Below are 14179 nucleotides of genomic sequence, written 5' to 3'. Positions count from 1 at the left end.
TACTATTCCCAACGAGCTCCGCGCTTGCAGCTGTTGGAGGGGCAACATGGCGGCGCCGGGAGCTGGTGACCCCCTGGATGCCAAGGAGGGAAGGGCTCCAATCGCTCACCGTATCGACCCAACTCGCGAGAAATTGACTCCCGCGCAACTGCACTTCATGCGGCAGGCACAGCTCGCCCATTGGCAGAAGACGCTGCCTCAGCGGCGGACCCGGAACATCGTAACTGGCCTGGGCATCGGGGCCCTGGTGTTGGGCATTTGTATCCACCCTGTCTGTGCCGCTTATGGGATGGGGGCCGGTGGACAGAAGCGCATCGTGTTTGGGATATAGTGGGCTCCATGCTCAATTTTTTCCTGCTTTCTTTTTCGAGGCTTTGTGATCCAGTCTGGGCCTGGATCAAGCCTAGAACCTCTGGCGGATCTCGATTTCGAGATCGTCCTGTCTCAGCTTCTCAAGCGCTAGAATACAGGCGTGCCCCACCACGCCTGACCTAAACATTTATTATCCCTAAACTGCCCTTTTCGTGTGCTGTATTAATAACGGAGTTGAGGTCGTGGTTCAAAAAGAGCAGAAGGAGGGACTCTGAAATCACTGAGGTGGAGGTTGGCAGGGAGGGAATGTTTCTGTCCCTAGTGGTTTCCTGAGCCGCCTCCCCAGATGCCTACACCATCTACTCCATATCCCAGGAGCGTTTCCTCGACGAGCTGGAAGATGAGGTCAAAGCTGCCCGTGCTCGAGCTGTTGAAAGGGCATCAGTACCCTGAACCTGGGCATTGCCAGTCTGCAGCCTGCCGGAGCCCGTAGAGCCCTTCACGTGGCGGGTGCCACCGAGACCCTGTGGAAACTGACGCCTTCTCACAGCACCCCTGGCCTGCTTATTAACTGGACCATGATTGGGCCCAAGAAACAAGGGACAGAATTGGGCCACTGTCCTTGTGACATTCGTTGTTTCCCTTGCACTGTGCCCAGTGCCTAAGCCCTTGTTTCCTTGTTTGAGAGGTATGCGACCTTGGCTTCCCCCAAACTTCCTGACTTTGTGGTTTCCCCCTTCACCTCCCAGGCCCCAGTTAGAGAGGGTGGGTATGGCAGCTCTGTGCAGTGCTGGAGCCTAGAATGGGAAAGAACAGTCAGTTAAGAACAATAAACTTGAGTCATCTCCCCTGGAGCTAAGCTAGTTGGGTAGGTGGGTGGGGTGTTGGGAGGCTGCATGGCTTAGCACTGGGTAATGCTTAGCCACAGTGGTGGCATTGCCCCAGGGAATGTAAATGTTTAACTAGAATTACTTTTTCCATGAGATCCTTCAACCTGATTTAAGGGAGAGATCACTGGGCTGTTTGATATTGAAACAGGTCTTTGGGGGAAGGAAGGTCACTCTTCTGTCCTTTACCCTCAAAAACACTATCAGCCTAATCTTTACTGCTTCTCCCAGCTCTGGTTCAGTGGGTGAAGGAGAAGAAATCATTGCTGGGTTTTTTTGGTTACCCGGGATCAAACTCATGACCTTGCACTTGCCAGGCAGGTGCTTATGCTGCTGAGCTAAACCCTCTCCCCAATCAGTGGCTTTTGTTTTTTTTTACTTTCTCTGGTGCCCGTCTGTCCACACAAACCTAGGGTAGGTCTGGCGGAGATCTTAATTGGCCAGGTGGATTACTGAGCCTGCAGTTTCCTCCTCAGCTGCTGGCAGGAAGCTGACAGCTGGTCAGCTTCCACCCATGTCCCTTGGTTGTGTTGTTTTGTCAGAGACAGGCTCCGTGTTGTCCAGGCTGGCCTTGAACTCCTGGTGATACTTCTGGCTCAGCCTCCCAAGGGTTGGATCACAGGCATGTGCCACAACCCCCAATCTACCCATGCCCCTTGAGAAAGGTATGTCCCTTCTCCATCCTCCTCTGCTTCACTCAAGAATGCCCAGTTGCTAAAGCAGGACAGGAACAGATTCGTGGTCCTTATCTCCAGCAGTTTTTATTGGCTACTGCTAACTGTGGTTGGCCACGAGTGCACCCTCTAGAAGCATCTGGGCTTGGGTGGGACAGTGGAGTGGTCAGCCCTTGACTGGAGCCAGGGTGAAAGGCAGGCAACAAGGCTACAGACCTCCACCTCCTTGTGGCAGCACAGTCCCTGTGTGTGTGGGTAACTGCCCTCTCTGTGCCTGTCCCCTGCGTGCTGGTCCTCCTTGCTGAGCCGGTCAGAAAAGCATCTAGTCCGGAGAGCACAGGCGCTGAAGTGGGCCCTGGTACGGGAGATGCTGGCTTCTGTTCTGAATTCACTGCAGGATAAAGGGGTGCTGAAGAAGCCTTCAGGTAGGCGGAAGGCAGACCTGCTGGGCGCCCCCACCCATGGCCGCCCTCACCATCCTGCCAGCATCCCCGGTGAACGTCAGCCCCTTGCTTGCCCGCTGCTCCGGGGAGCTGGTGCTGCTGGCACTCAGGGAGTTTCTGTGCATGATGCCTGGAGCAGGACCGAGAGGGTGGTTGAGGGCCGTGCTGGGCCCAACCACAGGCAGAAATGGCCCAGCCTGGCGGCAGGAAGCAGAAGGGGCATCAGCAGAGAGGAGGAGGCTGGGCAGCTTCGGGCTCACCAGGGCCCGAGGGCTCGGAGCGCTGCAGGCTGTTGCGGCGGGATGAGGAGAAGCTGCCCTTGGACAGGCGGCGCTGGCGGCTGGAGAGCATGGCGGCCGGGGCCACGATGCCTGGTGGGGGCTGCTTGCCCAGCCGGCTGTACAGGTCCTCAATCTCCTGCTTCTGGAGTGTCTGGAGTGCCTCCACCTCAGAAAGGTGCCTGTGGACGCGAAAAGCACGAATGGCCACTGCCACCTCGCAGTGGGCACTACCACCACTGCCTGCCCCACTCACTTCTGCCGCAGGCTCTGCAGCTCTGCCCAGAGCTCCTCGTCCTCCCCACTGCTCTCCGACTCCTCGCTGCTCAGGCACAAGCTGCTGTAGGAGCAGCTCATCCACACTGGGCTGGGGTGGCCCAGGCCCAGAGCGCTGTCCCCCATATGGGGCTCAAGCCCCGTATCCCTGTTCTCCTCCACGGGACTCCCTGGGCCCTCGGCAGTGCAGGTGCTCTTGGCCACAGCCTCCCCGGTGTCCGGCCCCGGCCCAGCCGCATCCTGGGTGTTTGAGCTGCCCAGGTTCAGTAGAGGGGTTGGCAGCTTAGGGCAGCTGGGGGGCTCAGGGCTCACTGGGCGCATGGGAGGGTGTGTCGCTGGGTCCTTGGGCGAGGTCACCTGGAAGCGCCCAACGAGCTGGGGCTTCTCTGTGGGGGACAGAGGGACGCAAAGCGAGCTGTGGGATGCACAGGGGGTAGGGGTGAGGGCAAGGGAAGACGAGCACCAGACCAGAGGCCTCACCTTCCGAGATGGGTGCCAGTCTGGCTTCGCCCAGGAGTGGCCATGTGGGACCCAGGGAGGCCTGCACAGTACAGGGGTGTGAAGGAGTGGCTGGCTAGGGCTCCCCGGTCAGCAAGCCCCCTGGCTTCCTTACCTTACTCTCTGCCTCTGCCTCGGCCATCTGGGGAAAAAGGCTTTCCTGGCCTCCAGGGGCAAGTGGAGACAAAGGCAGCGGCAGTGGGCCTGGGGGCACTGGGGGATCCTGGGCAAGAACCCCGGGGGAGGGGGACAGCAAGGACTGGGCAACAGTCATCACAGCCAGTGAGAAGGCACTGGCCAGGGACAGAAGGGGGCCAGCGGTGGTGGTGGTGGTGGCAGCAGGCAGGGAGGTGGCAGGCAGGGAGGGACAGAGAGGGAGAGGAGAGGGGCTCTGTGGGCTGCTAGGGGGAGAGCCCCTGGAAAGTGGGGAGCAGGGTGACTGTAGAGGGGGACTAGAGGGCTGGCCGCAAGTGAGGGGCCATGGAGAGGAAGCGACGGGAAAGCTGGGGGCTGCAGGGGACAAGGGTGTCCCAGGCAGAGATGGGGTGTCAGAGAAGGTCCAGCTCCACTGGCCCAGGCCGGGGCCACAGCCACAGCCACAGCCACAACTGCTCTGGAGCTCTGCTGGGGTGGTGGTGGCCTGAGGTTCTGGTCCCCAGTGTCCCTTCCCAGAAGGGTCCCGAGGTGGGACCCAGTCCACACTGCTGGAGGGCTCCTGCTGAGAAACACAACAGTCACAGAGCAGAGGCTGAGGGACCAGAGCCTGGGGACGGAATCAGGATGGGAGCGCTGGGATACAGGGCTGCTGGGATGTACCCCAGAGGGTGCGCACAGGCAGGCAGAGGGAAGGGAGAAGCTAAGGCCTCAAAACCCTTCACAGCTGGCAGATCTGGAAGAAGTTGCCTAGTCCTATTCCCTGAGCAGTCCCTGTGACATCCTCCGCAGTCTGAAATTACCTCAAAATATAGCTTTTTAACGAAAAGAATACAGTTTACATTCACCACTTTTCTCTAGGAGTCCCCAGCTCCCATCACACTGCTGGGGGTGGGGGTGGGGCAGCCTGCCAGTCCCCGAGGGAGGGAAAGGGAGTTGACCCCAGGACCCTATGAGGACCAGGGCCAAGCGGGCCTGACCTGGAGGCCTGGGGCAGCCTCATGGTCTCTCTTGAGCAGTGTCTCCACCCGCTGGATGACCTCCCGGATCCGCCTCAGGAAGCCTTCACGCTCGGATGGCAGGATGAACTCGTTGTACACCTGGGAAGTCACAGGGCAGGGTCAGCTTGATCCTGGGGCCTCCACGCCTACCTCTGGGGAGTGGTCACTCAGTCCCGCTGTGGTCACATCATGAGCACGCCAGGCGCCTGGAACAAGCACCACACTCGCCAGTGACAGCTGGCTTTGGGGTCTTACGCCTCCTGCCAAGGTGGGGACAGTTTACACACGGACCAGCAGCAGCCAAAGTCACGCCCAGACCTGAGTCCCCTATGCTGCTGCCTTGGTCCCTGCCCTCCTCAGGCCCCTGAGGCAGACGCAGAGGGCCCAATACACACATGACAGTTAGGTGGAAATAAGCCCCTTGGCAGTGACAGTCACATTCCACTGCCCAAGCATCAGGCACCCACTGTCAGCCACACAGGTGGCTGAGCACTGCATTTACAGAGAAGCAAGAACTTCGGCCCCAAACTCCGTGGAGACAGCTCTGCACTGCTACCTCCTGCAGGCCAGCCAGTGACAGCCGATGACAGGCAGGACACTTGGGAACCTTGCCCACAGTGATTGGACAGAAACTCCAGGGTGATGGCAGCTCAGCAATGCAAAGTGAAAGCACTCTGCAGGCTGCATCACAGCCAAGGAGACCCCGCCACACTGCATACCCCATGCTCAAAATAGCTACTGTGGGAAACTGACCTATGCACTGATTCTGAGGTGGGGTCTTGCTACGTAGCTCAGGCTGAATGCTAATTCACTACGTAGCCCAGCTGACCTCAAATTCGTGGCAATCCTGCCTCAGCAGCTTCCCGAGTGTTAGGATTACGGGTGTGCATCGCCTTGAGTGGTATTCTGTTGTTTATCCCACTACCACCACCATCACACACACACAAAACACAACCAAAAAACCTATAGCCAGTGTGATGACATGCATGTAATTTCAGCATGCTGGGAGGTTGAGGCAGGAGGATTGCAAACTGGAGCCCGGCCTGGGTAACTGAGTAACATTGAGAACCTGTCTCAAGCAAAAACTGAACTGGGGAGGGAACTCAGTGCAAAAGCCCTCGGTTCAATTTCTGTACAAAAACCATACCACACCTAGTATCTGTACTGGTCACCAATCACCCTTCCCCCAGCCCCCAAAAAACAGTGCTATCCCAGTGACCTCCTGAGCCAGGTCACACAACTCCAGGGACGGTCTGCCTGTGGTGTCACTATGAAGAACTCTTTGAGACTGGACCTGCCTTTTTTTCTTTTTGAGACAGGATTTCACTATGCAGTTCAGGCTGGTCTGAACTCACTTTGTAGCCAGGCTGGCCTCAAACTTGCAGTGACCCTCCTGCCTCAGCCTCCCCAGTGGGCTTACAGGCAGGCACCATGCAGGGCTTGGACCTGACTCCTTTGGCTGAGAAAAGCAGCCCTTCGAAGAGCATTGTGTGGCCACTTCTCATGCACTCTTGGCTTATCAGCTCAAAGCATCTTTGCCAGACAAGTATTAGCACCTGCCCAGCAACCGACTGGGCCAGATGTAGCCCTGGGCTTAACCCCAGCTCCACAGGAAGCCAGGAAAGGAAGGGAGGAGGGTAGAAGGGAAGAAACTTGCCCAGGTTCCTTGAATTCCAACAGAGAACATGGAACTGCACAGGCCACACAAGCCTGGCCTTTCCTCAGTTCCACCCTGCTGGTCACCAAGAGATGAGACCACAGGGCAGGGAGGACAGTGACATGGCTTAGAGCGGAGACCAGGAAGGGGGGTGGGCGGTAACTCTGCATTCGGTCCTTACTCCAGAACCACGAACAGCCACCAGAGACTTGGGGTGAAAAGCCACCAGCTCAGACCCACATCTTGGGGGCGCTCTGTTGCCACAGATCGGACTGGTCAGGCAGGGAGGAGGACCACTGGGCTTTCCCGATGCCAGCTGGACACAAAGACCCAGTGAGAAGGCTCTGGGGTGACGGACCCCAAGCATCCAGCTGCCCAGAGTGCTGGTGGCCTGTTGGAAGGTGGTGGAGCTTGAAAGTCCCAAGTGCCTGCCCCTGTCACCCAGGGTGGTGTCCCCTGCCACACAGCAGTGCTCCCAGGTGATGCCTCAGCTCTCCCAGAACGTCTCCCTGTGGGAGCCAGGGTGGCCTACTGTGGCTGCACCTGTGCCACCTTCCTGAAACACTTCACTGGCTCTGCCTGATGTCCTCCTGCCACTGCCTCTGCATCCGTGTCTTCCGATGACCCAGCCTCGCCTCCCACCCAGGACAGGGACAGTGCCCGGCGGCAGTGCTCTCCAGGCCTCTGGGCTCCTCTCCAGCCCAGGCTGCCAAGGATGCTGCCACTGTCCCTCTGCCCTGCACCCCGACTGCTCTCTGGGTTGTCCCTCTCCCTGGCTCCGCACCTGCGCAGCCAATCTTCATGGGGCTCCACGCCAGCTACAGGCTCAGCCTGTGTCACCAGAGCCTGAGCGGCTGGTTTTCTGGAAACAGCCTTCTTCCCTTTTGCCGTAACCCGTCCTCTCCTTCATCCAGGCCCAGTCCCGTAAAAATCATCTCTGTGTTGCCATGTCACCCTGGCCTTGCTTACATCCTCCGCTGACTGGTGCCCCTCTGCCTGTCCAGACCTGTGTCCTCCTGCTCCCAGGACTCTTCCTGCCAGCGACAGCGGCTCCTTCTGGAGTCCTTCTGAGCATGCCAGGCAGCTCCTCCTGGGGAAGCCTCTGCCTGGGCTGCACCTCTGGCTGGAGGTCTCTGCTGCCCACCCACCCCACCCTGACAGCCAGTGTGTCATGGCACCCAGGGACCCAGATCCCATGCATCTCCATGGCACCTGCATCTTCCCTGAGGCAGAGGTGACCTTGGGTTGTGAGCTGCCAGTGGCCAGCGTGGGCACCCAAGCTGTGGGCTCAGGTTCCACAGCACCACAGGGCTCCAGGAGAACCCATCACAGGGCCCTCATCCCCTCACCATGGCAGCTGCAATCTCTTCTGGGCTGTCCCCGTCCAGATCGAAGCGGAAGGTCACCATCTTGCTGTTGTGGGTCTGCAGCTGGCACTCAACCACTCTGTCACTCTGGTTGGAGACCTTCAGAGTCAAAGTCAGACAGGGCAAGGTCGATGCCTGTGACCGAACCACGTGAGGCCGCTCTGCCGGGCCCACTCCTGCCCAGCGCCTGCCTGCACAGGGCCTGGCTGCCCCAGGGCATGAGCCACACATCCTGACCCCTTTCCCTCATCGCTGCTCCCCATTCTCCAGTGCCAGTGCCCCTCGTACACTTGTGACCCACAGCCGGGAGCGGGGTCTGCGCCGGGGAGTCTTCCCTACGGGTCTGCGCGTGTGCCCCGTCCCCTCGCTCACGTTGCTGAGGCCTGACACTACGTCTGAGGCACAGCTGCAAAGGGGAAGAGAAACAGGGTGTCTGAGGGGACTCTGGGACAGTGTTTCAGCCTGGCATCCCAACTCCCCCCAGAGCATACCTGTCCCCAGGGGAGAAGTCACTGCTGGGACCAGACCTTGGGATGGAGACCGAGAAAGCCTGAAACCAGGTTTGTGAGGTCAGGCGCAGCTGGCTGCTGGGGTCAGGGAGACAACCCCGACACGCCTGAGGACACCAGAGGGGAGAACGAGCAGGGCGTTCATAGTAGGGGGTATGGGTCAGAGGTTTCCAAAAACCAGGGCCCCAGACCACAACCCCCACTCACCGAGGGCAGATGGAGCTGGGGCTCCACCAGGCTAGAGGGCACCTCCTCAGGGGTCACCAGGGCAGGGTCTGCAGCGTCCAGGAAGCCAGAGGAGCTGAGGTAGCCGTCGGTCTCGCAGTCCGCTGGTGGGGGACAACGGGATCACACAGAGCACAAAGGTGGGGTGGCAGAGCAGGGGCCGCCTGGACTTCAGGGTCTGTGGGGAGCAGGGCCTCGGGCTGTGGCCCCACCCTGGGTGACTCACAGGTGGTAGATGAGTAGCTGGTGTGGCGGAAGAGGAAGGACTGGTGCTGGTCTGCCTCTGGCTCCTCTGGCTCCAGAGGGAATGCGCCAGAGGCTGCAGGAGCCTCAAGGACTTTCGTGGGCACAGGCCCTGGCTTGGGAGGCAGGGCCTCCAGCTCCTGAGCTCTCCGAAGCTTCTCGCGCTTCCGCTGGATGGCAGTGACCCGCTCACGCACAGCCCGGGCCACCGGCTGGTAATCAGCCTCACAGACCAAGCCCAGGGCCACCTGGAGATGGGGGACAAGGAGACATGGGACCCACTATGACACCGGCAGAGGCCTCCAGGATTCAGGGATAGAGGAGGAAGCCATCAGTGAGCAGTCACTGAGCTGGGGCACTGGTGACTCCCCAGTACAGCCATCAACATGTCCTGTCAGTGACACTGGGAGACACCTGGCCATCCTCGAGACTGCCACTCCTCTAGAGGATCCCAAATTCCACCCTTCCCCCTGCCAGGCCTCCAAGTCCAGCCCCCAGCCTTCTGCCCCCATCTCCCAGGTCCACATCCACAGCCCCTCCCACCAGCATCCACCCCACCGCCTTCTAATCCTCCCCATTCACTTCAGCGTGAGCTCTGCTGGGTGAGGTAATCACAAGCCAGGGTGAGCTGACTTAGCACCTTGGCACTCAGTGCAGTCCTGGCCAGGCATAATGGCGCCCACCTGCAATCCCAGCACCCTGGAGGCTGAGGCAGGAGGATTGCTGAGTTTGAGTCCAGCCTGACCAACACAATGAGTTCAAGCCCAGCCTGGACTGCACAGTGAGACCCTGTCTCAAAAAACCAACAAAATCTAAGCCCCTCGTGGTAATGAAGGAAGGACCATACCAGAGCAGGTGGTTTTGAGCATGGAGGAAGATGAGAAAAAGAACAAGGGAGAGAAGAAAGGGGAGTGGGTAAATCAAACCGGCGAGCAGGGCCGCAGGGTAGAGAGGCTGCAGGAGGCCAGGACTCTGCCATAGGTGCAGGGAGTTAGGGCTGGAACACCCGCAGGAGACACTGCAAGGACTGCTCCTGTCTCCGCTCACCATCTCCTGGGCCACCTCCTCAGCCACATCCCGACCCAGCTGGAACAGGAACTCGATGGCCTGGTTGTCCCTCGGGCGCCCCCCTCGCCGCACGTCCTCCATGCGCAGCCAGAGCTTGAGGTCCAGCTTCTGGCCATCGTCCTCCTCAGCCAGCTCCACATGCACCCCACGCTCCTCACGGAAGAAGGCGTGGGCCAGCAGGTCCTGGATGGTGAACCTGGGGGGGGGCAGGTGAGCGGGCAGTGCAAGGCAGACACCTGCCCTGCCCTCCCCACCCTTGTTCTCGCCTGCCTGGCCTCACCGCTCCTTTCTGTCTGTGCGGATGCAACCTTCAATGATCTCCTTCACTTCTGGCATCTTCACCTTGTAGAAGCTGTTCGGCTTGGTGCCCTGCAGGGACAAGGATGTGAGGCGAGGCCTCTCAGATGGGTGTGGTGCCTGCTGCCCAGCGTGGGAGCCAGCATGAACCCAAACAGGGCAACTGCTGAACCTTATGCCTCTACCTGCCCAGCCCCTGGGTAACCAGAAGGATCTGACAGGAGGTGGGACACAAGCTTATAAATGCTCAGGAGCTGTGTGTTATTATTCTAATACCTGTGTGGGTTTGTGCCCCTGTGTATCCACCTATCCAGTACCCTTCAGTGTGCGCCAAGGTACCATGGACAGGGTTTGGTTATGTAGGCCAGGCTGGCCTCTGAGTGATCCTCCTGTCTCAGCCTCCCAAGTGTATACCAGAGGATTTTTTTACCCAGTCCATCCTCAGGAACAAAAGGGCACTACTACAGCCCGACTGGAGCAGGAAACCAGCCAGAGCCTGCTCCCTAGCCCCTCTCTCACCGACGTGACCTTGCGGTAGATCTGCGCAGCGTTCTGGCACTCGGAGTACGGGTACTCAGAGGTGGCCATCTCCAGCATGCACATGCCAAACGCATACACGTCCACGGCTTCATCATACTTCTCCTCGTACATCTCGGGGGCCATGAATTCTGGGGTCCCTGTGGGGTCCATGGCAGGGGTCAGACTGCTGGGCCTTTCCCAGGGGCCCAGCCTTCCACCTGGGCACACACAGGCCTCCCATGGTCCCCTGAATCCATGCAGCAGGAAGCCCTGAGGGAGGCGGGGAAGGGCCCAGGCTTATTGCCCAGCAGGGTGGGGGCCATGGCACAGGCCTCCTAGAGGGGCACACCAATGACACTCTTGGCAAAGGAGGCACGCTTGAGTGTGGCCAAGCCCAGGTCCCCGATTTTGACAGAGCCCGTAGGACCAGTGATGAAGACGTTGTCGCACTTGAGGTCCCGGTGCAGGATGGGGGGTACCCGAGAGTGCAAGAAGTGCAGGCCCCGAAGGATCTGGCGGCTCCAGCGCTGAAGGACCCTGGGCTTCATCTCCCGGAAGCGCCGCAGGTATCTGGGCATGGGCAACACCAGGGTCGAGGTGGGGAAAGGACCCTCTTCCCACCCAGCTGCTGGCTCTGCATCCACCACCCACGTCACAGCCCAGTCAGGCCCTCGGGAGAAACTGAGTCAGGGTTGGAGAATGGGCACCAGGGAACAGGAAGGCGTGAGTAAAGCTCTTACGACTTGAAGGAGGCCAAGTCAAGGGTGAGGGGGATAGGACAGAGGCTCCCCAGGCAGAGGGGACCCACGCTTGTGCTTGGAGGGAAGCAGGGACAGGGCCAATTACAGGGTGAGGTGGGAGGAAGTGCTGGGAACTTGGTTTGCCTGGAATTGGGCTGGGGCATGACTTTGACAGTAGGTTAGCAATGTGGTCTTTATTCCTAGGGTCAGGGAAACCTTGAAAGGGTTTAAGGCAGGAGTCCCAGGTCCGATCCTCTGGGCTGCAGGAAGAGGGAGGGCAGAGCCAGCCTGCAGGACACTGCGGGGGGGGGGGGTGCAAAGGGAGCAGCAGGACAGGAGCAAGGCAGGGAAAGCCCAGGGCCGGAGACAAGGCCTTCTCCCAGGACAAGACCTGGCTGTGTGGGAAGCAGTGAGGGGTGGCGGGGAGCAGGAAGCAGGGCCCCCACACCATCTCAAAGCTCACGTCTTGAGCGTGCCAGAGGTCATGAGTTCGGTGACCAGCACGATGCAAACCTGGCCCCTCTGCACTGACTTCCAGGAGTCGTAGAAGCGGACAATGTTGGGGTGCTGCAGCCCCTTGAGCATCTCCACCTCCTCGGAGAAGCGCTGCCGCTCAGCACGTGACAGTTTCCGAGTCTGTGGGTGGGGGATGGGAGACGAGGTCAGGTCAGCTCCGTGGGACTCCAGGGATGGGAGGAAACAGCATGGAGAGCGCCCCAGAGAGGGCAAGGGCCCAGCCTACAGGTGGGGTTAACCCCTACTCTGCTCCTGGGTCCCCTCAGGTAGCCCCAGGACACGCCTATTCTGGGCTGGCTGGGACCCCTGCTGAACACAAGCGCCTTTATGCAGCCCCGTCAGGGATTTCTCAGCTCAATAGTGCCTTTGTGGCCAGCCTGGTGGCCACTGGGCTAGCAGCGGGCAGGCAGCAGGCAGACCACTGGCAAGGATCTGGGGCCACTGAAGGGTTGGCCCCAGAAATTGGGAACTGCCAAATTCAGACAGACGGTGAGGGCACGAAGGAAAGTACATGGAAGGATCCAAGACCTGGGCCAGAGCTACCCCCCACCCCAGTCTCACTCCCTCCCCGTCCCTCCCCTCTCAGCATTGGCCCCAAGCCTGAGCGCAGCCCTGGCACCAGCAAAGAGACAGGGGCCCTGCCAGGGTTAAAGAGGGGGAACCCTCCCCAGGGGTGTGCACTCTATCTGAAGCTGGAGCTTCCGGGGCACAGCTGGCTGGGTCCTCCCCACCCACATCAGAGTGGGAGCATGAAGAGGGAGGTCCTGCCAAGCAGTGTCCTCTGGGTTCCGGAAGGACAAGCCCAGGGGACAGAGGAATTCGAGGCAGCACTCTGGTCCTCTTCCCACAGCTGGGGAGAAGCCCAGCAGTTGGCCTGCTGCAGACCACCCTGAACCCCTCTGGAGTGGGCAGACCTGGCACAACAGCCTCCAGCCTCCCGACCTTTGTCCACGAAGGGAATGGGTTGCTGTGCAATTCTCAAGTGGAAAAGGTGGACAGTGAGGGCAGGAGACTGAGGGGCTGGCCCCAGCCTTGAACTGGCTCCCCGCCCAATTTTCAGCTCTCAGGGAGCTGCAGGGACACTTCACAGTGAGAGTGTGTGCCTGCAGAGAAGCTGCTGCATGCTCCTGCCTCAGTTTCTCCTTCTGGGCCCAGCTGTGGTCCCAGAGAACTCATCCTCCCTGGCTGCGGCCCCTACCAGTCCCCGGGTCCTGCCCCGCCCCCCGGGGCATTGCGGCACCTGCAGCTCGCACCACGCCACCTCCACCGTGGTGTCTGTGTCCAGCCCGCGGTACACGGTCTTGAAGGAGCCGCGCCCAATCTCGATGTCAAACTTGAGGTACCGGCCATCCGGGGACGTCGCCACAGCCTGAGTCTCTGTCTCCTCCTCCTCCAGCTCCCGCTGTCGCTCCCAGGCTGTGGCATCAGAGACCTGTGGTGGTTCTCCTGGCCCGGGTCTCCCCGGTGCCGGCGCAAGCTTGGTAAGCACAGAACCTGTGGGCGGCGTCGGGGCGGCTGTGGGCCACGCGCCCTCGGGGGGCTCCTGGGAGCCGGGCGGTGAGCTGTGCGCAGGGCCTGCGCCCACGAGGTCTGGTGAGTTTAGGGGTTCGGGGCTGGGTGCCACAGACTGTGACCAGAGGCTCAGCAGCCCCAGGTCCACGGAGCTGCGGCGGCCGGGGCACAGGGCGCGTGGCCGGGGTTCAGTCCGTCCTGAGAAGCGGCGCGTGCGGCGGGTAGGGGGCCCCGGACGGGACGGCCCCACGGGACCTGGGGGTGGCGGGGGCCGCAAGCCTAAGTCGGCCTCAGTCTGGGACATAGGGACCGCGGGCTCTCCAGCCCAGGGCACCAGCATCAGAAGATCCGGGCGCTGCGAGCCTGGAGACCCGACCGGCGCGGGGCGACAGCAGCTGGCGAGTGCGCAGCGCCCCGTGGAGCCCGGCCCCGCCCTGCCACCTGGCCCCGCCCCCCTCCCGCGTCGTTCCTCGTGCTGACAGAGCTCCGAGCGTGGACCTGTTGGGTGTAGGGCACAGGGACAGGGGCAGCAGCGGAAGTGCTCGCATGGTCCCGGGCGTGCGGGGGGTGGGGGGGAGGCCCCCGCAGCCTGCGCGCCCCAGATAAGGCCGGCTCCCCGTCCTATCAGCTGGAGTGGCCCCAGGCAGACACGAAGGTCAGTGGAAAGGACTGGGTTTGCTGGCTTCCCCCGCTGGTCAGCGCAGGGCAGGGTGTGCCCGCCGGGGGCAGGGCGAGCCCTCCCATCCCCACAGTCCTGCCAGCCCCAGCTGGCCGGGCCAGACAGCCAGTTTTCACCGTGGGCTTTCTCTCTTCTGTTTGCCAAAGTCCCCGATAAACCAAAGTCCACATCCGGTTTACCGTTCAGCTTCCCTGGTCACCACCATCCAGGACGGCAAGAGGGGCCTGTGGGCTGGGCTGCCTCCCACCACACGGCCTACCCAGGCCTTGCTTCACTTCCCGGGCCCCCTCAGCCCCTCAGGCAGTAACACACAGGCAGGCAGCAG

At 60.8% G+C, this 14179-nt stretch overlaps 2 protein-coding genes across 7 annotated transcripts; one reads left to right on the top strand and one right to left on the bottom strand.

Annotated features, from left to right (window-relative positions):
• Positions 1–2: 2 nt before the first annotated feature.
• LOC100719591 (cytochrome c oxidase assembly factor 3 homolog, mitochondrial) lies at positions 3–1166 on the top strand. Its single transcript, XM_003467128.5, has 2 exons — positions 3–260; positions 659–1166. Exons 1-2 carry the CDS (start codon positions 47–49, stop codon positions 763–765), a joined length of 321 nt encoding a protein of 106 aa, XP_003467176.1. The 5' UTR covers positions 3–46; the 3' UTR covers positions 766–1166.
• Positions 1167–1941: 775 nt separating this feature from the next.
• Positions 1942–13664, bottom strand: Wnk4 (WNK lysine deficient protein kinase 4). Of its 6 annotated transcripts, none has more exons than XM_063251616.1 (18): positions 12904–13664; positions 11611–11783; positions 10757–10977; positions 10408–10565; positions 9872–9960; positions 9571–9787; positions 8507–8771; positions 8263–8384; positions 8038–8162; positions 7835–7952; positions 7529–7645; positions 4502–4621; positions 3484–4086; positions 3351–3411; positions 2851–3256; positions 2577–2776; positions 2349–2446; positions 1942–2282 (listed from the first exon to the last, which is right to left on the bottom strand). In XM_063251616.1, the coding sequence occupies exons 1-18, from the start codon at positions 13513–13515 to the stop codon at positions 2262–2264; spliced, it is 3726 nt and encodes a 1241-aa protein (XP_063107686.1). In that variant the 5' UTR covers positions 13516–13664; the 3' UTR covers positions 1942–2261. The 6 variants fall into 6 exon arrangements, 4 of the variants coding, with proteins under 4 accessions (XP_063107686.1, XP_063107688.1, XP_063107687.1 ...); XM_063251618.1 differs by having other exon boundaries at positions 1942–2264; XM_063251617.1 differs by having other exon boundaries at positions 3484–4083.
• Positions 13665–14179: the final 515 nt, after the last annotated feature.

Source organism: Cavia porcellus, unplaced genomic scaffold (genome assembly GCF_034190915.1).
Source record: "Cavia porcellus strain 051 isolate PalLab524CR breed Dunkin Hartley unplaced genomic scaffold, mCavPor4.1 scaffold_6, whole genome shotgun sequence".
Classification (NCBI taxonomy): Eukaryota; Metazoa; Chordata; class Mammalia; order Rodentia; family Caviidae; genus Cavia; species Cavia porcellus.
This window is presented reverse-complemented; position numbering and strand designations above follow the sequence as displayed.

What these genes read in the sequence shown, in the direction of transcription:
- LOC100719591 (XM_003467128.5), top strand. Translation starts at nt 47, where the DNA reads ATGGCGGCGCCGGGAGCTGGTGACCCCCTGGATGCCAAGGAGGGAAGG. An exon ending in GGCCCTGGTGTTGGGCATTT is followed by an intron (nt 261 to 658) that starts GTATCCACCCTG and finishes CCGCCTCCCCAG; the next exon opens with ATGCCTACACCATCTACTCC.
- Wnk4 (XM_063251616.1), bottom strand. Translation starts at nt 13,515, where the DNA reads ATGCTGGTGCCCTGGGCTGGAGAGCCCGCGGTCCCTATGTCCCAGACT. An exon ending in GACTTCTCCCCTGGGGACAG is followed by an intron (nt 7,953 to 8,037) that starts GTATGCTCTGGG and finishes TCCCCTTTGCAG; the next exon opens with CTGTGCCTCAGACGTAGTGT. An exon ending in CTCCGAGCCCTCGGGCCCTG is followed by an intron (nt 2,447 to 2,576) that starts GTGAGCCCGAAG and finishes GTCCTGCTCCAG; the next exon opens with GCATCATGCACAGAAACTCC.